Source organism: Lagopus muta, chromosome 19 (genome assembly GCF_023343835.1).
Source record: "Lagopus muta isolate bLagMut1 chromosome 19, bLagMut1 primary, whole genome shotgun sequence".
NCBI classification, from domain to species: domain Eukaryota; kingdom Metazoa; phylum Chordata; class Aves; order Galliformes; family Phasianidae; genus Lagopus; species Lagopus muta.
Genome location: NC_064451.1, coordinates 1,523,853 through 1,547,560, shown reverse-complemented (window position 1 = coordinate 1,547,560; position 23,708 = coordinate 1,523,853). Strand labels below are relative to the sequence as shown.

At 50.3% G+C, this 23,708-nt stretch overlaps 1 protein-coding gene across 3 annotated transcripts in view; it reads right to left on the bottom strand.

Moving 5' to 3' along the window:
* The window catches only part of LOC125702693 (uncharacterized), a 166,647-nt gene that overhangs the window by 79,701 nt on the left and 63,238 nt on the right, over positions 1-23,708 (bottom strand). For all 3 annotated transcript variants that reach the window (XM_048966303.1, XM_048966304.1, XM_048966305.1), the window contains 3 exons: positions 23,375-23,473; positions 22,752-22,946; positions 1,092-1,190 (listed from right to left, as the gene is read on the bottom strand). In XM_048966303.1, the coding sequence (XP_048822260.1) occupies positions 1,092-1,190; positions 22,752-22,946; positions 23,375-23,473 (393 nt within the window). The remainder of the gene's footprint in view (positions 1-1,091; positions 1,191-22,751; positions 22,947-23,374; positions 23,474-23,708) is intronic.

The following is a 23,708-nucleotide window of genomic DNA, read 5'->3' as shown; positions in this document are numbered from 1 at the left end:
ATCAATTCACCAACAGTCAAGTCAGGGAACTTTCTGACAATTGCCCCACAGCTCGCTTTGGGAGCTCAAGTCACCTGACTGGGCAGCTCTGGGTGCCAGTGCTGCACATTGCCTTCCTGACATCAGGGCACAACAGAAACTCCACCTCTGTCTTCTTCCCAAAAATCCCATGTCACCTACAGTCTACAGGCCTTGCCTGCAAGGCAGTCCCTGCACAGGGGGACGCCCTGCCTGCCACTCACAGCCCACAGAGGCAGCAGCAGCAGCACCACCATAAGATGAGCTTGCACCTCCAGGCTCCTTGCGTGCCACCACGAACAGCACGCACGCCCAAGGAAGCACACAACAAACTGCCGCACCCTCAGCAATGCCGCGGCGCGCTACCGTAGGCAACGGCTCCAGCTGCTTCCCTCCCAGCCCATTGCCTCAGCATTTCTATCAACCTCTATCAAACAGAGCGCTACTTACTGTCTCTGGGCACTTGGGAACTGGCAGGGTTATGGCCCACACGCACACAAGCTGCAAAACGGCTCCAAACAAGAGGCCGGAGCGCAGCACGTTCTCCATCAGCGTGGGCTCAGGGACCTCAGGGGGCGAGAAACGCACTTCAGCGGCCATAGCGCAGACAGCCTGCTGCTCTGCTGCTCTCCAGGAGGCTGCTTTCTACAAGGGGGAAACGAGAGCCATCATTCCATTCGTGCGCTCCGACGCTGTGACTTCCTGCTAGCAAAAACTCCCAGCCTGACTCACAGACGTGCTCTCAAGATAGCCTTGGTCTTCCGACCCAACCACAAGGAGGGACGCCAAACTTGCATTTCAGCCAGAGCTGAACAGGCAAGAATCAACTTCTCCCTGAGCTTGATCGCACACGCACGACCACTGTCTCATGAACACCAACAACAAGAGTATTCCTACCATCAGCTGCGCATTTGCATCTACCTGGCTACGTACGTCTTCACGGCCTTGCTGCTGCTGTGCCGGACGGCACCAAGCACAGCAATAAAGCACGCAGAAAGCCCATCTGCTGAGGACAGGGGCATGAGCTGGGCTCACGCCTAAGCACTGCTTACTGCAAAGGAAGGCACACCTACCTGCCAACGGCCACGCACGATGCTCGAGACACAGTCACACACTGTTCTCCTGAGGCCCAACGCAACGGCGCAGCCACTCACACTCTGCTCCTCGACAGTCTGCAACACAAAAGTCACAAGCTGCAAATTCAATCCATCCAAGATGCCATCGGGCCTCCGTGCTCACGGCACTCGCACTCATGTCTTCGCATCATCAATCAGGCGTGTGCTTACCGAGTGAGCGCTGCTCACTGCCACCCAACAGGAGCAATCGACCCCTAACTGTCAAGTATGAACAGGAACCTATGCCTAACACTAAAAGACTACAAGGAACCTATGCCTAACTCTAACAGAAGAACAGGAACCTATGCCTAACTCTAAAACATGAACAAGAACCTACTCCTAACTCTAAAACATGAACAAGAACCTACTCCTAACTCTCAAACATGAACAAGAACCTACTCCTAACACTAAAACGTGAACAATAACCTAATCCTAACACTAACACTAAACTTAACACTAAAATCAACAAGTAAACCAGGGACGGGGACTTAACAGGGTGAAGATGGAGCTGGGGGCCCGCAGAATTGGCTCCAGAGGAGGAGCAGATGGTAACTCATGCCACCCAGCTAATGCTGGGGGCGGGGGCCGCGCAGCGGGTAAGGAGCCGAGCGCCTGGACCAGCGATGGCGGTGGAGCTGTGACGGCGCCCATGCGGGGCCTGGCACGGTGGTGTGGTGCCAGGCCAGCTGTGCCGCAGGCGGATCCACCTCCATGGGCTCATCCGGAGGCGGATCCACCTCCATGGGCTCATCCGGAGGTGGATCCACCTCCATGGGCTCCACGGAGGTGGTCACAGCGCTGGTCCAGGCGCGATGGAAACGGACTCTCTTCTCCTTCCTCCTCCGCTTGATGGTCAAGGCGGCCCCCCTCCTCCTCTTCGCTACTGGGGCCCCCAGCTCTCCCTTCCGATGGGAAATAGGGCAAGCTTCGCCCCTCGCTCTCTTTGCTCCTGACATGGCTGCCAGAGCTCACAGAGGCGAGTGCGTTGGCCGGGGCAGCGGTGACCAAGGTGACGGCTGTGATGCGGCGAAGGTTCTAAAATGGCAGCCGCACTGCTGCCAATGGCGTTCCACATAGCATGAGGAGGGGGCTGCAGGACAGGGCACGGGACGGCAGCTAGAAGGCGCTCCCTGTGCCCAGCGGGCAGCCCTTCTCTCCGGCAAGCAAGAGGCCACAGAGGAGCCGGCCCCGAGAAAAGGGCCCTCGGCCTCCTTCAGCCTCTCCCTTCTTCCACACGGGAATCTCTTGGGGCTGGCACACGCAGCACACAGCGCCATGTTCAGGGGCCTCCCGAGCCCAGCGCCAACAACAGCAGGCTCCAAAGCGCACCTCACCACGCCTGCCTCCTGGCACACACAAGCTCCGCTTTCCACCTTAGCATCCAGCGCCTCCTCTTGCGCCTCACGGCTGCGGATTCAACCATTCCCTACCAGAAATACGGCCAGCTGCATTTTCATTACAATCACTCTCACTCCATTCCACATCCGCGCACAATGCTGGCACACACACGGGGCCACCCTGGCTCACCGATGCTTCGCGGGGACCCACACAACAGCATGAGCCAAGCAGGCAGAAACGTGCCGGGCTCCTGACTGATGGCAGTCTTACAATCTCCCTCTCCCTCCCCCCACTCTACTGAGGCAGCACTTCTCCCAAGCAACAAACACAATCACACACAACGGCAGCCCTGGCTCGGCCCAAGAAGGGACGTCCACAGCAAGCACATCTTCACAAACCTTCTTCCAGCTCCGCACCCTCCGGCCAACACAGCACCCGGGCGCCTTGCTCCACCGCCCGCCCGGGCTTTGCTGCCTACAACCAGGCCCTACGGGGCCTCCTCCTTCGCACACCCCAAACACCAACAAAGCTCCGCACTCGCACAGCCTTCCCTCACAGGAAGCTGCCCCCCGACCCCGCACCACTCGCCGGCGCCGCACGCATCGCCTCTGCGTGCCGGCAGCACCGCCAGCTCCTCCCCCGAGCGCCCCTCCATGCCCCCGCACCCAGGCCCGACCCCGCTCCCAGCACACAGCCCGCTCCTCCCGGCCCCGCTCACCGGCCCGGCGCCGCCATGCCGCGCTGCCCCGGAAGTGCTCTCCGCCGGCACCAAGCACTTCCTGCCCCGGCCCTACCAACCGCCTGCGGCGTCACGTTGCTAAGGCCGGCCTGGGGGCGGCCCGGGGCCTGGACGAGGGGGAGGGGCAGCTGGGGGGGGCCGCTGCCGGATTCCCCTCGGGTGGCGCCGGCGGCATGCGACTTGTCTTCTTCTCCTTTTCTGCCTTTTCCCTTTTCCCCCTTTTGCTTTCCTTTGCCTTGCTTTTCTTTGCCTTGCTTCTCTTTTCTCTTCCTTTCCTTTTCTCTTTCTCTCTTCCCCTTCACATTTCCCTTTTTCTTTCCTTTCATTTCTTACTTTCTTCTCCTCCCCTCCCCGCCCCTCCCCTCCCCTCCCCGCCCCTCCCCTGCCTTCCGTTTGCTTTCTGTCCACACGCAGTCTGCACATCTCCAATGGACATGCCTGGAGAAGATCACCTACGCAGGCAATAAATGGCTTGTGCTGTGCTTCACTGCTTTGTGCTCTTGAAAGACTCTGATTTGTTTTGCCCTTTCCTAGGTATCAGGAGGGCCCGGCTGGCTTTGCTGCGGAGCCTTATCACCCCACAGTCTGAAGACTTGGGGGAAAAGCCCAGCAGCTCCGTAGCTGCCAAGGGAAGACTTCATGCCCTGGCCTTCATACAGCCCGGCTCTCCCCGCTCTGCTCTGCGCTCCTGCCATCCCCTGCAGCCCCTGTGCTGCCACAAACACGAGCGCGGCTCGGGCCCAACGCCCTCCCTGCTGCACGCCCTCTCACGGCCCCAGGTGCTGCACCCACACCACTGCCCCAGCCCCGCAGCCCTCCTGCCCGCAGCGCAGCCCCACGCACCGGGCTCGGCCCCAGCCCCCAGCAGCTGATGGAGGTGACTCGGCCCCCGCTGCATCCACACCCAAACCTAACACGCACTAACCGCTCCTCGATACTCCCTTTCCCTCCTTTGCAGCCAGCTCCTTGGCTGCACGCAGCCCGACAATCCGCTCTTTCCTCTCCAGCAGTGCAGCAGGCAGGCGGCCAGGCAGGCAGGCAGGCAGGCAGGCAGCAGAAGGCAGTGCCGTGTAGCACGCTGGACCCAGTGCACCCTGCAGGCTCCTTCGTGGATGGAGGAAGACGCCGACGCGCCAAGCCAAAATGGCAGGCAGACACTCTTGACGTGCGACCTCTGCTCTCCTCTGCTCTCCTCTCCTCTCTCGGGCTCCGGCTCACCAAGGTGCCCTCGCAGCACCCAGACGCTCCACACGCGCCGCTGCCCATGACGCGCTCCAAGCCACTGCAGCTGAAGCAGCGCAGCACGGCTCGCTGCCCTCCCGGCTCACGCCTGAGCTCTGGGCCCGAGGCGCGCTCACCTGCAGCCCTCCCGCTGCCCTCTCCTCCTGCCCCACTCCCAGCGCTGCTCTTCACACCAGCCCACCCGCACTTGAACTCCTCGCGGCTCAACGGCAGCCTGACGTGCAGGCCACGGCTGCCCGCAGCTGCAGCTGGCCTTCCCAGGGCAAGCAGGAACAGTCAGTGCTACACAAGGCTGAAAAAGCCACCAGGGAAGCTGGAGGGACGAGCTCAAGGGGCTGAGTGCAGGGACACCTGGCTTCCTCGCGCGCTGCTTCCTCTCCTTTTCTTTCTCTCACGCCTCACAGAGCAAGCTGATGCTCACACGCTTCGCTCGCACTTACGCTTTGGCTGAAAGGCCACCGCTGGGCAAGACCAGCATGGAAACGCGGGAAAAGCAGCTCCATCGCCAGGGAGGGACGTGAAGCCGGCCCGTTCATCGCCCTGCCACTGCCAGCCCAAGCCAGGCATGTTTGGACCAGCTACTGAAAGAGGCAGCACCAGGTCTAAAAGCTTTCTTTCCCTTTTATTTTAAACTAAGGGATTTGGGTTGCATTCTGTAGATACGTCAACAGACAAGAAAATAGGCTGGATACCGCTCAGGACCAGCGACATGCGCTAAGTTCACCTCATCATCAACATTCTGAAACAGCTATCGAGCTGAAGGACCCTGAAGGAATGCAGCGTCCCCAGCTCTTGCCACACATGAAATCCCGCACAGGCAAAGTCCGATTTCTTGGTCGCGCATCAGAAGCCCTTCCAGCTTCCTCAGTTCCTCTCCAATGTCCGGGCAAGGGAAAGCACGGCCACGCCACAAAACCAGACGGACAGTGCGCTGCCTTTGGAGCACCTCTCAGCCAGCATTCCAGCTGCTTCCTTTGGCCTTGGAGGCTTAGCGCTCAAGCCCTCACCGTTTCTTTTGGCTTTCCTTCTTGGCTTTCTTGCTTAGCTGTGCAGCACTTGCCTTTGGTTTCTTCACCGTCTCCCAAGTCTTAGACTCCAAGCCGTCCCAGTCCTACACGAATCAATTCACCAACAGTCAAGTCAGGGAACTTTCTGACAATTGCCCCACAGCTCGCTTTGGGAGCTCAAGTCACCTGACTGGGCAGCTCTGGGTGCCAGTGCTGCACATTGCCTTCCTGACATCAGGGCACAACAGAAACTCCACCTCTGTCTTCTTCCCAAAAATCCCATGTCACCTACAGTCTACAGGCCTTGCCTGCAAGGCAGTCCCTGCACAGGGGGACGCCCTGCCTGCCACTCACAGCCCACAGAGGCAGCAGCAGCAGCACCACCATAAGATGAGCTTGCACCTCCAGGCTCCTTGCGTGCCACCACGAACAGCACGCACGCCCAAGGAAGCACACAACAAACTGCCGCACCCTCAGCAATGCCGCGGCGCGCTACCGTAGGCAACGGCTCCAGCTGCTTCCCTCCCAGCCCATTGCCTCAGCATTTCTATCAACCTCTATCAAACAGAGCGCTACTTACTGTCTCTGGGCACTTGGGAACTGGCAGGGTTATGGCCCACACGCACACAAGCTGCAAAACGGCTCCAAACAAGAGGCCGGAGCGCAGCACGTTCTCCATCAGCGTGGGCTCAGGGACCTCAGGGGGCGAGAAACGCACTTCAGCGGCCATAGCGCACACAGCCTGCTGCTCTGCTGCTCTCCAGGAGGCTGCTTTCTACAAGGGGCAAACGAGAGCCATCATTCCATTCGTGCGCTCCGACGCTGTGACTTCCTGCTAGCAAAAACTCCCAGCCTGACTCACAGACGTGCTCTCAAGATAGCCTTGGTCTTCCGACCCAACCACAAGGAGGGACGCCAAACTTGCATTTCAGCCAGAGCTGAACAGGCAAGAATCAACTTCTCCCTGAGCTTGATCACACACGCACGACCACTGTCTCATGAACACCAACAACAAGAGTATTCCTACCATCAGCTGCGCATTTGCATCTACCTGGCTACGTACGTCTTCACGGCCTTGCTGCTGCTGTGCCGGACGGCACCAAGCACAGCAATAAAGCACGCAGAAAGCCCATCTGCTGAGGACAGGGGCATGAGCTGGGCTCACGCCTAAGCACTGCTTACTGCAAAGGAAGGCACACCTACCTGCCAACGGCCACGCACGCTGCTCGAGACACAGTCACACACTGTTCTCCTGAGGCCCAACGCAACGGCGCAGCCACTCACACTCTGCTCCTCGACGGTCTGCAACACAAAAGTCACAAGCTGCAAATTCAATCCATCCAAGATGCCATCGGGCCTCCGTGCTCACGGCACTCGCACTCATGTCTTCGCATCATCAATCAGGCGTGTGCTTACCGAGTGAGCGCTGCTCACTGCCACCCAACAGGAGCAATCGACCCCTAACTGTCAAGTATGAACAGGAACCTATGCCTAACACTAAAAGACTACAAGGAACCTATGCCTAACTCTAACAGAAGAACAGGAACCTATGCCTAACTCTAAAACATGAACAAGAACCTACTCCTAACTCTAAAACATGAACAAGAACCTACTCCTAACTCTCAAACATGAACAAGAACCTACTCCTAACACTAAAACGTGAACAATAACCTAATCCTAACACTAACACTAAACTTAACACTAAAATCAACAAGTAAACCAGGGACGGGGACTTAACAGGGTGAAGATGGAGCTGGGGGCCCGCAGAATTGGCTCCAGAGGAGGAGCAGATGGTAACTCATGCCACCCAGCTAATGCTGGGGGCGGGGGCCGCGCAGCGGGTAAGGAGCCGAGCGCCTGGACCAGCGATGGCGGTGGAGCTGTGACGGCGCCCATGCGGGGCCTGGCACGGTGGTGTGGTGCCAGGCCAGCTGTGCCGCAGGCGGATCCACCTCCATGGGCTCATCCGGAGGTGGATCCACCTCCATGGGCTCATCCGGAGGTGGATCCACCTCCATGGGCTCCACGGAGGTGGTCACAGCGCTGGTCCAGGCGCGATGGAAACGGACTCTCTTCTCCTTCCTCCTCCGCTTGATGGTCAAGGCGGCCCCCCTCCTCCTCTTCGCTACTGGGGCCCCCAGCTCTCCCTTCCGATGGGAAATAGGGCAAGCTTCGCCCCTCGCTCTCTTTGCTCCTGACATGGCTGCCAGAGCTCACAGAGGCGAGTGCGTTGGCCGGGGCAGCGGTGACCAAGGTGACGGCTGTGATGCGGCGAAGGTTCTAAAATGGCAGCCGCACTGCTGCCAATGGCGTTCCACATAGCATGAGGAGGGGGCTGCAGGACAGGGCACGGGACGGCAGCTAGAAGGCGCTCCCTGTGCCCAGCGGGCAGCCCTTCTCTCCGGCAAGCAAGAGGCCACAGAGGAGCCGGCCCCGAGAAAAGGGCCCTCGGCCTCCTTCAGCCTCTCCCTTCTTCCACACGGGAATCTCTTGGGGCTGGCACACGCAGCACACAGCGCCATGTTCAGGGGCCTCCCGAGCCCAGCGCCAACAACAGCAGGCTCCAAAGCGCACCTCACCACGCCTGCCTCCTGGCACACACAAGCTCCGCTTTCCACCTTAGCATCCAGCGCCTCCTCTTGCGCCTCACGGCTGCGGATTCAACCATTCCCTACCAGAAATACGGCCAGCTGCATTTTCATTACAATCACTCTCACTCCATTCCACATCCGCGCACAATGCTGGCACACACACGGGGCCACCCTGGCTCACCGATGCTTCGCGGGGACCCACACAACAGCATGAGCCAAGCAGGCAGAAACGTGCCGGGCTCCTGACTGATGGCAGTCTTACAATCTCCCTCTCCCTCCCCCCACTCTGGCCTTTGGCTGAAAGGCCACCACTGGGCAAGAGCAGCATGGAAACGCTGGAAACGCTTTTCTCACAGAAATTCCTGTTTCTCCCATTCTATCTGGGGTATTTCCCCTTAAATGTGGCTTTTTCTGCTAGAAATCCTTGCGTTTCCCCCTAATTCAGGGGTTTTCTCCTAGAAATCTCTGTTTTTCCCCTTAAATCTGGGGATTTCTCACAGAAATCCCTGTTATTGCCATTGAATCTGGGGTTTTTCCCCTTAAATATGGCTTTTTCAGCCAGAAATCCCTTTTTTTACCCTTAAATATGGCTTGTTCTGCCAGAAAATCCTGGTTTTACAATTCAATCTGGGGTTTTTGCCCTTAAATATGGCTTTTTCTTCCAGAAATCACTGTTTTTCCTTTTAAATGAGGGGTTTTTCCCCTTAATTCTGGTGTTTTCTCACGGAAATCCCTGTTCTTTTCATTAAATCAGGGGTTTTCTCCCAAAACTCTCTGTCCCATTTCTCTGCCAGAAATCCCTGGTTTCCCCTTTAAATCTGGGTTTTTTTCCCCTTAAATTGGGCTTTTTCTGCTAGAAATCTCTCTTTTTTCAACAATATCTGGGGTATTTCCCCTTAAATGTGGCTTTTTCTCCTATAAATCCCTGGTTTTCCCTTGCAATCTGGGGGTTTTACCCTTCAATATGGCTTTTCCACCTAGAAATGTCTGTTTTTCCCCATAAAACAGGAATTTTCTCCTAGAAATCCCTGTTTTTCCTATTAAATCTGGGGATTTTACCCTTCAATATGGCTTTTACTCCTAGAAATCCCTGCTTTTCCACAACATCTGGGCTTTTTCTCACAGAAATCCCTATTTCTCCCTTTAAATCTGGGTTTTTTTTCCCCTTACATACGGCTTTTTCTGCTAGAAATCTCTCTTTTTCCAACAATATCTGGGGTATTTCCCCTTAAATGTGACTTTTTCTCCTAGAAATCCCTGGTTTTCCCTTGCAATCTGGGGTTTTTACACTTCAATGTGGCTTTTCCACCTAGAAATCCCTGTTTTTCCCCATAAAACGGGGGTTTTCTCCTAGAAATCCCTGTTTTTTTTCTATTAAATCTGGGGTTTTTCCCCTTAAATATGGCTTTTTCTGCCAGAAATCCCTGTTTTTCATCTTTAATCTGGGGTTTTTACCCTTAAATGTGGCTTTTTGTGCCAGAAATCCCTGTTTTTCCTTATAAATTTGGGGTTTTTCCCATTATATATGGCTTGTTCCCCTAGAAAGCCCTGTTTTCCCATTAAATCTGGGGTTATCTCAAAGAAATCCCTGTTATTCCCATTAAATCTGTGTTTTTTCCCCTTAAATATGGCTTTTTCTCCCCAAAATCCCTGTTTTTCCATTACATCTGGGCTTTTCTCACAGAAATCCTTGTTTTGCCCCATAAATCTGCAGTTTTCGCCCTTAAACATGGCTTCTTCTGCCAGAAATCCCTGGTTTTCCATTCAATCTGGGCTTTTTCCCCTTAAATCTGGGGTTTGCTCACAGAAATCCCTGTTTTTCCCATTACACCGGCGGCTTTTCCCCTTAAATATGCTTTTTTCTCCCCAAAAATCCCTCTTTTCCTCCTTAAATATGGGGTTTTCCACTTACATATGGCTTTTTCCCCTAGAAATCCCTGTTTTTCCCCTTAAATCTGGGGTTTTTCCCCTTAAATATGGCTTTTTCTCACAGAAATCCCTGTTTCTCCCATTAATTCAGGGGTTTTTCCCCTTAAAATTGGCTTTTTTCTGCCAGAAATCCCTGTTTATTCCCAATAATCTTGGGTTTTTCTCCTGAAATATGGTTTTTTCTCCCAAAAAATCCCTGTTTTTCCATTAAATCTGGGCTTTTCTCCCAGAAATCCCTGTTTTTCCCCTTAAATCTGGGGTTTTCTCCCAGAAATCCCTGTTTTTCCCATTAAATCTGGGGTATTTCCCCTTAAATGTGGCTTTTTCTCCTAGACATCCCTGTTATTCCCTTTCAACCTGGGTTTTTTCCCCTTAAATCTGGAGTTTTTACCCTAAAATATGGCTTTTCCTCCTAGAAAGCCCTGTTTTCCCATTAAATCTGGGGTTTTTCCCCATAAAATGGCTTTTTCTGTCAGAAATCCCTGTTTTTCCCCTTAAATCTGGTGTTTTTACCCTTAAATATGGCTTTTTCTGCAAGAAAATCCCGGTTTTCTCATTAAATCTGGGGCTTTTCCCCTTAAATGTGGCTTTTTCTCCCAAAAATCCCTGTTTTTCCATTACATCTGGGCTTTTCTCACAGAAATCCTTGTTTTGCCCCATAAATCTGCAGTTTTCGCCCTTAAAAATTGCTTTAAAGTATCCCTTCATGGTACTTTAAATAGTTTTTCTTGTAATGTGATCAGACGATGAAATTATTCTGTCCTTCTAAGTATCACCTCTTATGTAGCTTCCCAGCTTGTACATAACTGCAATTTGCAATGTTCTGATTCTTGGACATGAATTGAAACCTGGAAAGAGGAACACGTGTACCAGCCTAAGAGCTTTTGTACGCTGTATCTTAAAGCAAACAAACTGATTAGTCCATTTTATTTCCCATAGGAAGGTCTCAATTCCTACAGCATAATGCAATGTTGATGAACTGGAAAGAATCCAGAGAAACAAAAGAATGATAAAACAGCCAGAACAGCAAAAAATGAGCAAACTGGTATTAGGGGCTTATTTTGGGAACAGAAAATTCAATGGTGAAATGATATCTTCAAATATATTAAAAGGTACCACAAAGAAGAACATACTAGGATGTTTTCAATAACCACTGGCATGAAGAAAAGCAGCAATGGACTTAAACCACAGTGAGGATTTAGGCCAAAGGAAAAGCCTCCTAATGGCAAAGATAATTAAGCATGGGAATCGTTTGTCTAGAAAAGCCAGAAAGCAGAATATGTTTGACAAACACCTCTGGATTCATGTAGGTGTAATTGCTGAAGGCAGGCAGGTGCTCTACCTAATTGCTGGAGATTCTTTCTAGCCATGTGTTTTCAGATTCATGGTACTGTTCCAAGTACTTGTCTAGTTTTGGAAGCGTCTGTGTGATTTACATTACATATACATATTTCTTCTGCTTCCCATTCACAAGGCATTTTTATACCTCAAATTCACAGAAGTAATGCATGTGCATTACGTTATGTACCAAACAAGTCTTCACTTGTCTCCTTCCAAGTATTCACTGTCAAATCAAATCCATCCTGCCCAAAGAAACAGACTTTATGGCTTTTTTTAGGTTGCAAGATAGCACCTCAACACACACCCCATCAATCACATTAAAACTGAACAGAAAACCCAAAAGCAAAACTGAGAGCTTTTGCTGTCTGCTGCCTTTCTAGTCAACCATTAAACCCCAACGTGGCCTCACTAGGCTTATTTATTTATTTAACACTATAGACACGGCTTTTAAGTTCAGGTATTTCCTTAATGAGCATTGTTTTCTATCAAGAAGAGCAGGACACCAGAATACCAGTGCTGCTAATTAACAAATGTAACCTCTACACCTTCAAAGCACACAGCATAGATTTTAAGATTACTACTTTTGCTAGTCAAAAACAATGGGAGCTGTATAGATGCTTTAAGGATATATGTTGTATAATTTAATACAACAAATAATGAGGTCTCCTCATTTCTGATTTGAGTAAGTCACTGAAATACTTATGGCCTTACCAGAACAGTGAATGTACAGTTATCTCTTCAGTTGTTATTATGCTGCTCTTTCTCAAGCAGCTCTTTCATTCAGGAAGAAAAGGTACATTCCGAGTTTATTAGCTGGAACTATATTAAAGCAATGTTGTCCTCCCAGTGCAGAAGTGTCCCTAGAAAGACACCTCACAGGGAATTATTTTCTTGCTCTGACACTGAAAAAATAAAGACAAAGCAGCACGAGCAAGTGCCAGCAATCTGAAAATATTTGCAGGGTCAATGGAAGGGAAGAATTTTGATACTTGGGCTCTGCAAATGCATCTTTAATACCACTACACTAATTACTAAGAGTCAAGTTAGCCACAGTGTGCCTGTCTCACAATCACAGCTAGATACCAATGCACATAAATCAAAAAGGCAGGGGGAAACACCCAGTGCTTGCCTATTAACTTCTCCACAACTTTCCCAATCAGCTAAGCCAAACAGCTGTACAAAATTACACCACTGCCATATCCTTAATTTTAAGAACAAAACTAATGAAGTATATGGCATTAATTTGACTGTAATAAATATACTGAGGCTGTAATGTGTAATTAAAAAGAACATGAATATTTAGCAGTATTAACTATTCTCAAATTAGCAACTGCTGTTTGAGAAGACTTGCTACTTTTCCTTGTAGCTCTGCCACATAACTGTGTCAAAGGAATGAGAAGGGACAACTAACAGCTTGCTAAACATGGAGCTGTGTTGGCAACTTACCATAATGTAGTTTAAAAAGTAAACAGAAGAAATGGAGGGATTCCATATTTTAGCTGTTAGTACCTGAGATGTAAGACTTCATCTGTGGTCCAGAAAGTAACAGCAGCTTCACTACCAAAAGAACAAACACCCATGGCTGCTGATCACCAGCTCTTCCCATTGCCTTCTTTTTATGTGCAATCAGCATACAAGGAAAATGAACGCAAAAAGTGGGCAACTGAACCCCTGCCTGTAGGATCTTCATAAGTGAATGCATAATGCCTACAGCGGTACCTGGAGAGATCAAAACCAGGGCAGCAGGATTTTTGAAGATATGTCTTTGGAGATACTTCTAGTGAACTTCCAATGACGGCCAGATCCCAGGCAGGAAAAGAGATTAAAGGAAAACGATGTCAAGAAATAGCTCAAGATATGCTGCTTTAGTGCCTGTGATCAGAGAAGCAGGGTTCTGAGCACGTAGCAGATACTGATGGCTGGGATTATATCAACAAGGGCAAGACTGTATTTTTTAATAGAAAAGTCAGAGGCAGGGTGAGGAAATTAGCAGTCAGAATACTTGAATGCTGTGTTATTCTGCTGAACGTTTCCAAATGCTCACCGCCTGCTGCTGTATGAAGAGAGAAGTATGTTCCAGAGCTAATCAGATTTTTGCCATTATCAGTAGCAAGTATATTGCTTTCTAAATTTTGTAATAGAAAAGAAGAAGTTGCTTTCTCCAGTTTTTTCTTTACCATATGGACTACTAAGTGCAGCAGCAGCTACTTTCAAATGTTACGGTTCCTTTGCTGAGGCATTATGATCCTTTGTAAGATGAAAGTAATTTTCTTTGTGTCTTAAGGAGATGCTATTCTGCAAAGCAGAAAGGCCTCCCAAGACTTACTGCCTAAAAATAGCTAACAGCCTTTCAGGAAGATGAAGAATGAATCTTTCAAGAGACGTGCTTGATTATGCTGTTTATTACTCTGATTTGCATTTCTGGAACTGGAGGATCCTGTAGTAGTAAGCACTGTAAAACAAAGGGGTTTGGTTTTGTTTGTTTGATACAGAATCCTGGCTTAAATCACCAAACTGACATCACGTAGCTGTCATTCAGCCTACCAAGCTGAAAACTGCTCTGCAGCATCATTACAGACAAAGCAATGTGTACTTGGAGAGTTTCAAGAATACACTGAACTTCTTTTAAACCTCTTCCCCCAGGCAAAATGTGAAGCTATTGTGCAACAGAGGTCACTCTGTGCAGCTAGCTCATGCATATGCCACTTTGTTCTGGATGTCAAGGAGGATTTTTAACAAGGAAATCAGTTTCCATTTAGAAGAACACTCTACACCTAGACGTGTTTCACATCTACTGTAAATAAAGTAAAAATTAAAGGGTATAATGATGAATGTCCAGCAGTAGATTTTTATCCACTTAGCCATCTCAGAAGTATTCAATCCAGTTCTGTAAGAACTCAATAACAAATTTTAATTTGGAGGCACTTGTCTGGATAAAAAGGAAGTCTTCTAAGTAGTGCCTACAGTCCTTTTTTCTTTAATGTATGATATTTATGAAATGCTACATACATGAGAGCCCTTTTTAGGACAGCACATCTGCAAGAAATCAGAAGATCACACAGAGAATGTGCTGTGAGAATCTGGCCTAGAAGGCTGCAGACAGAATGCCAGTTCCTGTGCTGTAACTATTTGTCTTTTTTTTTCTTTTCTTTTCTTTGAGAGAGGAAAGCCTTAAAGCTTTAATCTCACACACAAGCTCATCACATCCCAAGTCTATCTGTAATGCTCTCCAAATGAGAATGAATTCGGAAGGATGATGCTCAATCTTTAAATCCTTCTCTGCAGAGCTGTTTTCAACTTACAGGTTCATACAAGGGATCCTTGCTGTGGCTCTAGAACTTTCTGACGTGTCCTACCTGTTATGCTTGACAACCACACGGTAGAATTCAATTGCATTTAGGACTAAAAGTTTTCCTTGCATGATTTCCTGTCTAGTGTGATAGAAACAACTTAATGTGACAGCACACTTCCATTGTCACTGGTGGAAAACAAATTCCCCTCCCTCCTGGCCACTGTTATTAACTCCAAAGCAAAGAGCATGTGCAAAAGGCAAAGGAAAAAGAACAAATGTAAAAACTGGATCCACTGCTCCCAAACTGCCAGCCCACCAAAACAACACACATGCTAACAGAAATAACACAAGGAAATGCCCCGTGCATTTTCCTAGAAGAATATTTAAAGATTCCAAAAAACTCCGTGACCTCATTATCATTCAAATATCACTGTTACAAAGTCTTATTTACTTTTTTGTTCTTTGTTTACACTATTTAGTTCTGAAGAAGTCACACTGTTACATGACTCAGGGAATTAGCAAATACATTCAATTTACTTAAATAGGGTAATTACTACTACACTCAGCTGACATTAGTAGCCCTTTTGCAATGAACTGCCCTGTGATGTGTGCTTAAAATAAAGGAAAATATGCATGTATATTTTAAGAGCATTAAGAAGGAAGAACACTTGTAACTCCAGACATATAAAAGCTTTTCATCTTCTACTTTCTGTATTTTTCTGAAGTACTGATTGAATCCTAAGCTACCAGAATGAAGGCAGCTCTGTAGTCTCAGAATCAAATGAAAAAATAATACAGTGTATAAATTCTTCTGGGTGAGACAGACCACAAAAAAGCCACCAAAACAAGCATGAGAGATCAATGCACTTGAAGGAGTTAATGTTATGGTAAGGTTAGGGCTGGAAACACTGACAGGATAGGAGCAGCAGCCCCTAGCCTGCTTTGGTAGGTCTTCTGTCATTCTGAAAGACAGTGCATTCTGGTAACCATACCCACACCACACTCTGAACACAGTGGGAACAGAACCCATACTCAGGAGCCTTTTTCCACACTTGGGAAAAAACAAACAAGGCGACTGCTGAAACTCATCATGCTCAATTACTGAGCAAGATGCTAAAGCTCCAACATTTAATGAAAGAAATGAAGTGCTTATGTGCATGTATACAAGTGTACACACACACAGGCACGCAGCTCTTACTCACAGTTTACTTCCAGAATGGCACGGACAGACTTGGCAAGGTCTCTGGCTTCTGCTGCAAGAGCTGTGGTAACAGTTGGTCCAATCCTCCCCAGCCGGGCAAGAAGTGCTTTAGAAGACAATGGTGTCCTTCTGCCACTAAAAGAAGGGGAGAAAAAGGCATTTATTTGTAAGGTGAGCAAAGGTTCCCTTCAATAAAGTAAAGCTTGAGTGTCATTCTATGAAAAAATCACTAGTATCATCAAGCATAAGTTGGTTTCAGAATTATTCTGTCTGTATAACAAAGGCTTTTAGGAAAGTTAAAATAAAACAGCATATTTAATCTCCCACCCCCGCACTGAGAATAACAGCATTCAGAAACACACAACAGAAAACTAAGGAAAAAATACAAGACAATTTTTAGGGACAAAAGTAGATTATTTTTCAATATGTGTGTGAATAACAGCTCATATCTGCTTACCTCAGAACAGCCGAGGAAGGAGAGTTTTCGGAAAGCGTTTCATGCACAACCTGTTGGCCACAGTAAGAAGTTAACAGCTCATAAATCAGTGCAGTCAAGAAGGTCAGATCTTTGGCACGTGGGCTCTGATCTGTACTTCATAATGTTGTTTCTGTTATAGCATTTCAAAACATTACTAAATACCATTTTTCTGCCTTCTTCCTCTGCAATATTTCACAGAAATCAGTATGCTCGTGAAAAATACGTTTAAGAAATCCAACCAGTTTCACTGACTCCACGTACAGCAAGATGAAAAGACATTCCTACAAGAACAGCACCTGTATTTCCAGCATGGTGCACCAAGCTGGGGAATCAACACAGGGCTTTTCCAAACAGAACAGTGCAGTGGCACAGTTACCTCTACGAATTGTAGCAGTTTTTCAGTAGCCACCTCAAAGCTCTTCCTAGCCGACTCCGATTTCCGCAGCTGACAGTCAAGAACAGTAACCCTCTTTCTCAAATCCTGGATGCTGTCCTGGAAAAGATGTTTGGTACATGCTAGTTTAAGGCCTTTATTTTCATCATTTGCTTCTATGGCTCACAAAGGAAAAAGGTGTGGATTGAAACAGACGTCTGAAATGTTTTACACCTTATGTTTCCTACCCATACCTGCTCAGGTAAGCTCTAGTAAATAAGCTCCCGGGTATCATATCAAGATAAATTCAGACTGGCAGCTGACAGCAGTGATGGGCTGAAACTGAGGATGCTCTGTACTGATTTATGAACAGATGAACAGCGCCGAAGTTAACTGTTAACTGGGTCTGTTCAGCCTTGAGAAAAGGAGACTGAGAGGGGACCTGATCCAGGTCTACAAATATCTGAGGTGTGGGGGGCAGAATGGCGAGGCCGGACTCTTTTCAGTGGTGAGTGGAGACAGGACAAGGGGAAACGGCTGGAAACTGCAGCATAGGAAGTTCTGCACAAACATGCGCAAGAACTTCTTTACAGTGAGGTGACGGAGCACTGGAACAGGCTGCCCAGGGAGGTGGTGAAGTCTCCTTCTCTGGAGATGTTCAAGACCTGCCTGGATGCCGACCTGTGCGACCTGCTGTAGGGAACTGCTTTGGCAGGGGGTTGGACTCGATGAGCTCTGGAGGTCCCTTCCAACCCCTGCAATTCTGTGATTCTGTGAAATCTGCGGTTTGCTCACAGAAATCCCTGTTTTTCCCATTACACCGGGGGCTTTTCCCCTTAAATATGCTTTTTTTCTCCCAAAAAATCCCTCTTTTCCCCTGAAATATGGGGTTTTCCACTTACATATGGCTTTTTCTGCTATAAATCCCTTATTTCCTTTTAAATCTGGGGTTTTTTCCCCTTAAATATGGCATTTTCAGACAGAAATCCCTGGTTTCTCCTTTAAATCTGGGTTTTTTTCCCCTTAAATACGGCTTTTTCTGCTAGAAATCTCTCTTTTTCCAACAATATCTGGGGTATTTCCCCTTAAATGTGGCTTTTTCTCACAGAAATCCCTGGTCTTCCCTTGCAATCTGGGGTTTTTACCCTTCAATATGGCTTTTCCACCTAGAAATCCCTGTTTTTCCCCATAAAACTGGGGTTTTCTCCTAGAAATCCGTTTTTCCTATTAAATTTGGAGTTTTTACCCTAAAATATGGCTTTTTCTCCTAGAAATCCCTGTTTTTCCCCTTAAATTTGAGGTTTTTCCCCTTAAATATGGCTTTTTCTCCTAGAAATCCCTGTTTTTCCATTACATCTGGGCTTTTCTCACAGAAATCCTTGTTTTGCCCCATAAATCTGCAGTTTTCGCCCTTAAACATGGCTTCTTCTGCCAGAAATCCCTGGTTTTCCATTAAATCTGGGCTTTTTCCGCTTAAATCTGGGGTTTGCTCACAGAAATCCCTGTTTTTTCCCATTACACCGGGTGCTTTTCCCCTTAAATATGCTTTTTTCTCCCAAAAAATCCCTGTTTTACCCCTTAAATATGGGGTTTTCCACTTACATATGGCTTTTTCTGCTAGAAATCCCTGTTATTCCCATTAAATCTGGGGTTTTTTCCCCTTAAGTACGGCTTTTTCTGCTAGAAATCTCTCTTTTTCCAACAATATCTGCGGTATTTCCCCTTAAATGTGGCTTTTTCTCCTAGAAATCCCTGGTCTTCCCTTGCAATCTGGGGTTTTTACCCTTTCTGCGAGAAATCCCGGTTATTCCCCTTAAATCTGGGCTTTTCTCACAGAAATCCCTGTTTTTCCCCATAAATTTCGGGTTTTCTCCTAGAAATCCCTGGTTTTCCAACAATATCTGGGGTATTTCCCCTTAAATGTGGCTTTTTCTGCCAGAAATCCCTGTTTTTTCCATTAAATCTGGGCTTTTCTCACAGAAATCACTGTTTTTCCCTTTCAATCTGGGGTTTTTACCCTTAAACATGCCTTTTTCTGCCAAAAATCCCTGTTTTTCCCCTTAAATCTGGGGTATTTCCCCTTAAATATGTCTTTTTCTCCTAGAAATCCCTGTTTTTCCATTACATCTGGGCTTTTCTCACAGAAATCCGTTTTGCCCCATAAATCTGTAGTTTTCGCCCTTAAACATGGCTTCTTCTGCCAGAAATCCCTGGTTTTCCATTAAATCTGGGCTTTTTCCCTTAAATCTGAGGTTTGCACACAGAAATCCCTGTTTTTCCCATTACACCGGGTGCTTTTCCCCTTAAATATGCTTTTTTCTCCCAAAAAATCCCTGTTTTACCCCTTAAATATGGGGTATTCCCCTTACATATGGCTTTTTCTGCTAGAAATCTCTTATATCCTATTAAATCTGGGTTTTTTTTCCGTTTAAAAACGGCTTTTTCTCCTAGAAATCCCTGGTTTATCTCATTAAATAAGGGCTTTTTCCCCTTAAATACGACTTTTTCAGCTACAAATCCCTGTTTTGACCCTTAAACCAAGGGTTTTTGTCCTTAAATATGACTTTTTCTCATAGAAATCTCTGTCTTGCCTTCAAATATATATTTTTTTTGCCACAAAAGCCTTTTTTTTCCCTTAAATTTGAGATTTTCCCCCTCACGTATGGCTTTTTCTACAAGAAATCCCAGTTTTTCCCATGAAATTTGTTTTTTTCCCCCATAAATATGGCCTTTTCTGCTAGAAATCCCTGTTTTTCCCCTTAGATCTGGGGTTTTGTACCAGAAACGTGCCGGGCTCCTGACTGATGGCAGTCTTACAATCTCCCTCTCCCTCCCCCCACTCTACTGAGGCAGCACTTCTCCCAGGCAACAAACACAATCACACACAACGGCAGCCCTGGCTCGGCCCAAGAAGGGACGTCCACAGCAAGCACATCTTCACAAACCTTCTTCCAGCTCCGCACCCTCCGGCCAACACAGCACCCGGGCGCCTTGCTCCACCGCCCGCCCGGGCTTTGCTGCCTACAACCAGGCCCTACGGGGCCTCCTCCTTCGCACACCCCAAACACCAACAAAGCTCCGCACTCGCACGGCCTTCCCTCACAGGAAGCTGCCCCCCGACCCCGCACCACTCGCCGGCGCCGCACGCATCGCCTCTGCGTGCCGGCAGCACCGCCAGCTCCTCCCCCGAGCGCCCCTCCATGCCCCCGCACCCAGGCCCGACCCCGCTCCCAGCACACAGCCCGCTCCTCCCGGCCCCGCTCACCGGCCCGGCGCCGCCATGCCGCGCTGCCCCGGAAGTGCTCTCCGCCGGCACCAAGCACTTCCTGCCCCGGCCCTACCAACCGCCTGCGGCGTCACGTTGCTAAGGCCGGCCTGGGGGCGGCCCGGGGCCTGGACGAGGGGGAGGGGCAGCTGGGGGGGGCCGCTGCCGGATTCCCCTCGGGTGGCGCCGGCGGCATGCGACTTGTCCTCTCCTTTTCTGCCTTTTCCCTTTTCCCCCTTTTGCTTTTCTTTGCCTTGCTTCTCTTTTCTCTTCCTTTCCTTTTCTCTTTCTCTCTTCCCCTTCACATTTCCCTTTTTCTTTCCTTTCATTTCTTACTTTCTTCTCCTCCCCTCCACTCCCCTCCCCTCCCCTCCCCTGCCTTCCGTTTGCTTTCTGTCCACACGCAGTCTGCACATCTCCAATGGACATGCCTGGAGAAGATCACCTACGCAGGCAATAAATGGCTTGTGCTGTGCTTCACTGCTTTGTGCTCTTGAAAGACTCTGATTTGTTTTGCCCTTTCCTAGGTATCAGGAGGGCCCGGCTGGCTTTGCTGCGGAGCCTTATCACCCCACAGTCTGAAGACTTGGGGGAAAAGCCCAGCAGCTCCGTAGCTGCCAAGGGAAGACTTCATGCCCTGGCCTTCATACAGCCCGGCTCTCCCCGCTCTGCTCTGCGCTCCTGCCATCCCCTGCAGCCCCTGTGCTGCCACAAACACGAGCGCGGCTCGGGCCCAACGCCCTCCCTGCTGCACGCCCTCTCACGGCCCCAGGTGCTGCACCCACACCACTGCCCCAGCCCCGCAGCCCTCCTGCCCGCAGCGCAGCCCCACGCACCGGGCTCGGCCCCAGCCCCCAGCAGCTGATGGAGGTGACTCGGCCCCCGCTGCATCCACACCCAAACCTAACACGCACTAACCGCTCCTCAATACTCCCTTTCCCTCCTTTGCAGCCAGCTCCTTGGCTGCACGCAGCCCGACAATCCGCTCTTTCCTCTCCAGCAGTGCAGCAGGCAGGCGGCCAGGCAGGCAGGCAGGCAGGCAGGCAGCAGAAGGCAGTGCCGTGTAGCACGCTGGACCCAGTGCACCGTGCAGGCTCCTTCGTGGATGGAGGAAGACGCCGACGCGCCAAGCCAAAATGGCAGGCAGACACTCTTGACGTGCGGCCTCTGCTCTCCTCTGCTCTCCTCTCCTCTCTCGGGCTCCGGCTCACCAAGGTGCCCTCGCAGCACCCAGACGCTCCACACGCGCCGCTGCCCATGACGCGCTCCAAGCCACTGCAGCTGAAGCAGCGCAGCACGGCTCGCTGCCCTCCCGGCTCACGCCTGAGCTCTGGGCCCGAGGCGCGCTCACCTGCAGCCCTCCCGCTGCCCTCTCCTCCTGCCCCACTCCCAGCGCTGCTCTTCACACCAGCCCACCCGCACTTGAACTCCTCGCGGCTCAACGGCAGCCTGACGTGCAGGCCACGGCTGCCCGCAGCTGCAGCTGGCCTTCCCAGGGCAAGCAGGAACAGTCAGTGCTACACAAGGCTGAAAAAGCCACCAGGGAAGCTGGAGGGACGAGCTCAAGGGGCTGAGTGCAGGGACACCTGGCTTCCTCGCGCGCTGCTTCCTCTCCTTTTCTTTCTCTCACGCCTCACAGAGCAAGCTGATGCTCACACGCTTCGCTCGCACTTACGCTTTGGCTGAAAGGCCACCACTGGGCAAGACCAGCATGGAAACGCGGGAAAAGCAGCTCCATCGCCAGGGAGGGACGTGAAGCCGGCCCGTTCATCGCCCTGCCACTGCCAGCCCAAGCCAGGCATGTTTGGACCAGCTACTGAAAGAGGCAGCACCAGGTCTAAAAGCTTTCTTTCCCTTTTATTTTAAACTAAGGGATTTGGGTTGCATTCTGTAGATACGTCAACAGACAAGAAAATAGGCTGGATACCGCTCAGGACCAGCGACATGCGCTAAGTTCACCTCATCATCAACATTCTGAAACAGCTATCGAGCTGAAGGACCCTGAAGGAATGCAGCATCCCCAGCTCTTGCCACACATGAAATCCCGCACAGGCAAAGTCCGATTTCTTGGTCGCGCATCAGAAGCCCTTCCAGCTTCCTCAGTTCCTCTCCAATGTCCGGGCAAGGGAAAGCACGGCCACGCCACAAAACCAGACGGACAGTGCGCTGCCTTTGGAGCACCTCTCAGCCAGCATTCCAGCTGCTTCCTTTGGCCTTGGAGGCTTAGCGCTCAAGCCCTCACCGTTTCTTTTGGCTTTCCTTCTTGGCTTTCTTGCTTAGCTGTGCAGCACTTGCCTTTGGTTTCTTCACCGTCTCCCAAGTCTTAGACTCCAAGCCGTCCCAGTCCTACACGAATCAATTCACCAACAGTCAAGTCAGGGAACTTTCTGACAATTGCCCCACAGCTCGCTTTGGGAGCTCAAGTCACCTGACTGGGCAGCTCTGGGTGCCAGTGCTGCACATTGCCTTCCTGACATCAGGGCACAACAGAAACTCCACCTCTGTCTTGTGCCCAAAAATCCCACGTCACCTACAGTCTACAGGCCTTGCCTGCAAGGCAGTCCCTGCACAGGGGGACGCCCTGCCTGCCACTCACAGCCCACAGAGGCAGCAGCAGCAGCACCACCATAAGATGAGCTTGCACCTCCAGGCTCCTTGCGTGCCACCACGAACAGCACGCACGCCCAAGGAAGCACACAACAAACTGCCGCACCCTCAGCAATGCCGCGGCGCGCTACCGTAGGCAACGGCTCCAGCTGCTTCCCTCCCAGCCCATTGCCTCAGCATTTCTATCAACCTCTATCAAACAGAGCGCTACTTACTGTCTCTGGGCACTTGGGAACTGGCAGGGTTATGGCCCACACGCACACCAGCTGGAAAACGGCTCCAAACAAGAGGCCGGAGCGCAGCACGTTCTCCATCAGCGTGGGCTCAGGGACCTCAGGGGGCGAGAAACGCACTTCAGCGGCCATAGCGCACACAGCCTGCTGCTCTGCTGCTCTCCAGGAGGCTGCTTTCTACAAGGGGCAAACGAGAGCCATCATTCCATTCGTGCGCTCCGACGCTGTGACTTCCTGCTAGCAAAAACTCCCAGCCTGACTCACAGACGTGCTCTCAAGATAGCCTTGGTCTTCCGACCCAACCACAAGGAGGGACGCCAAACTTGCATTTCAGCCAGAGCTGAACAGGCAAGAATCAACTTCTCCCTGAGCTTGATCGCACACGCACGACCACTGTCTCATGAACACCAACAACAAGAGTATTCCTACCATCAGCTGCGCATTTGCATCTACCTGGCTACGTACGTCTTCACGGCCTTGCTGCTGCTGTGCCGGACGGCACCAAGCACAGCAATAAAGCACGCAGAAAGCCCATCTGCTGAGGACAGGGGCATGAGCTGGGCTCACGCCTAAGCACTGCTTACTGCAAAGGAAGGCACACCTACCTGCCAACGGCCACGCACGCTGCTCGAGACACAGTCACACACTGTTCTCCTGAGGCCCAACGCAACGGCGCAGCCACTCACACTCTGCTCCTCGACGCTCTGCAACACAAAAGTCACAAGCTGCAAATTCAATCCATCCAAGATGCCATCGGGCCTCCGTGCTCACGGCACTCGCACTCATGTCTTCGCATCATCAATCAGGCGTGTGCTTACCGAGTGAGCGCTGCTCACTGCCACCCAACAGGAGCAATCGACCCCTAACTGTCAAGTATGAACAGGAACCTATGCCTAACACTAAAAGACTACAAGGAACCTATGCCTAACTCTAACAGAA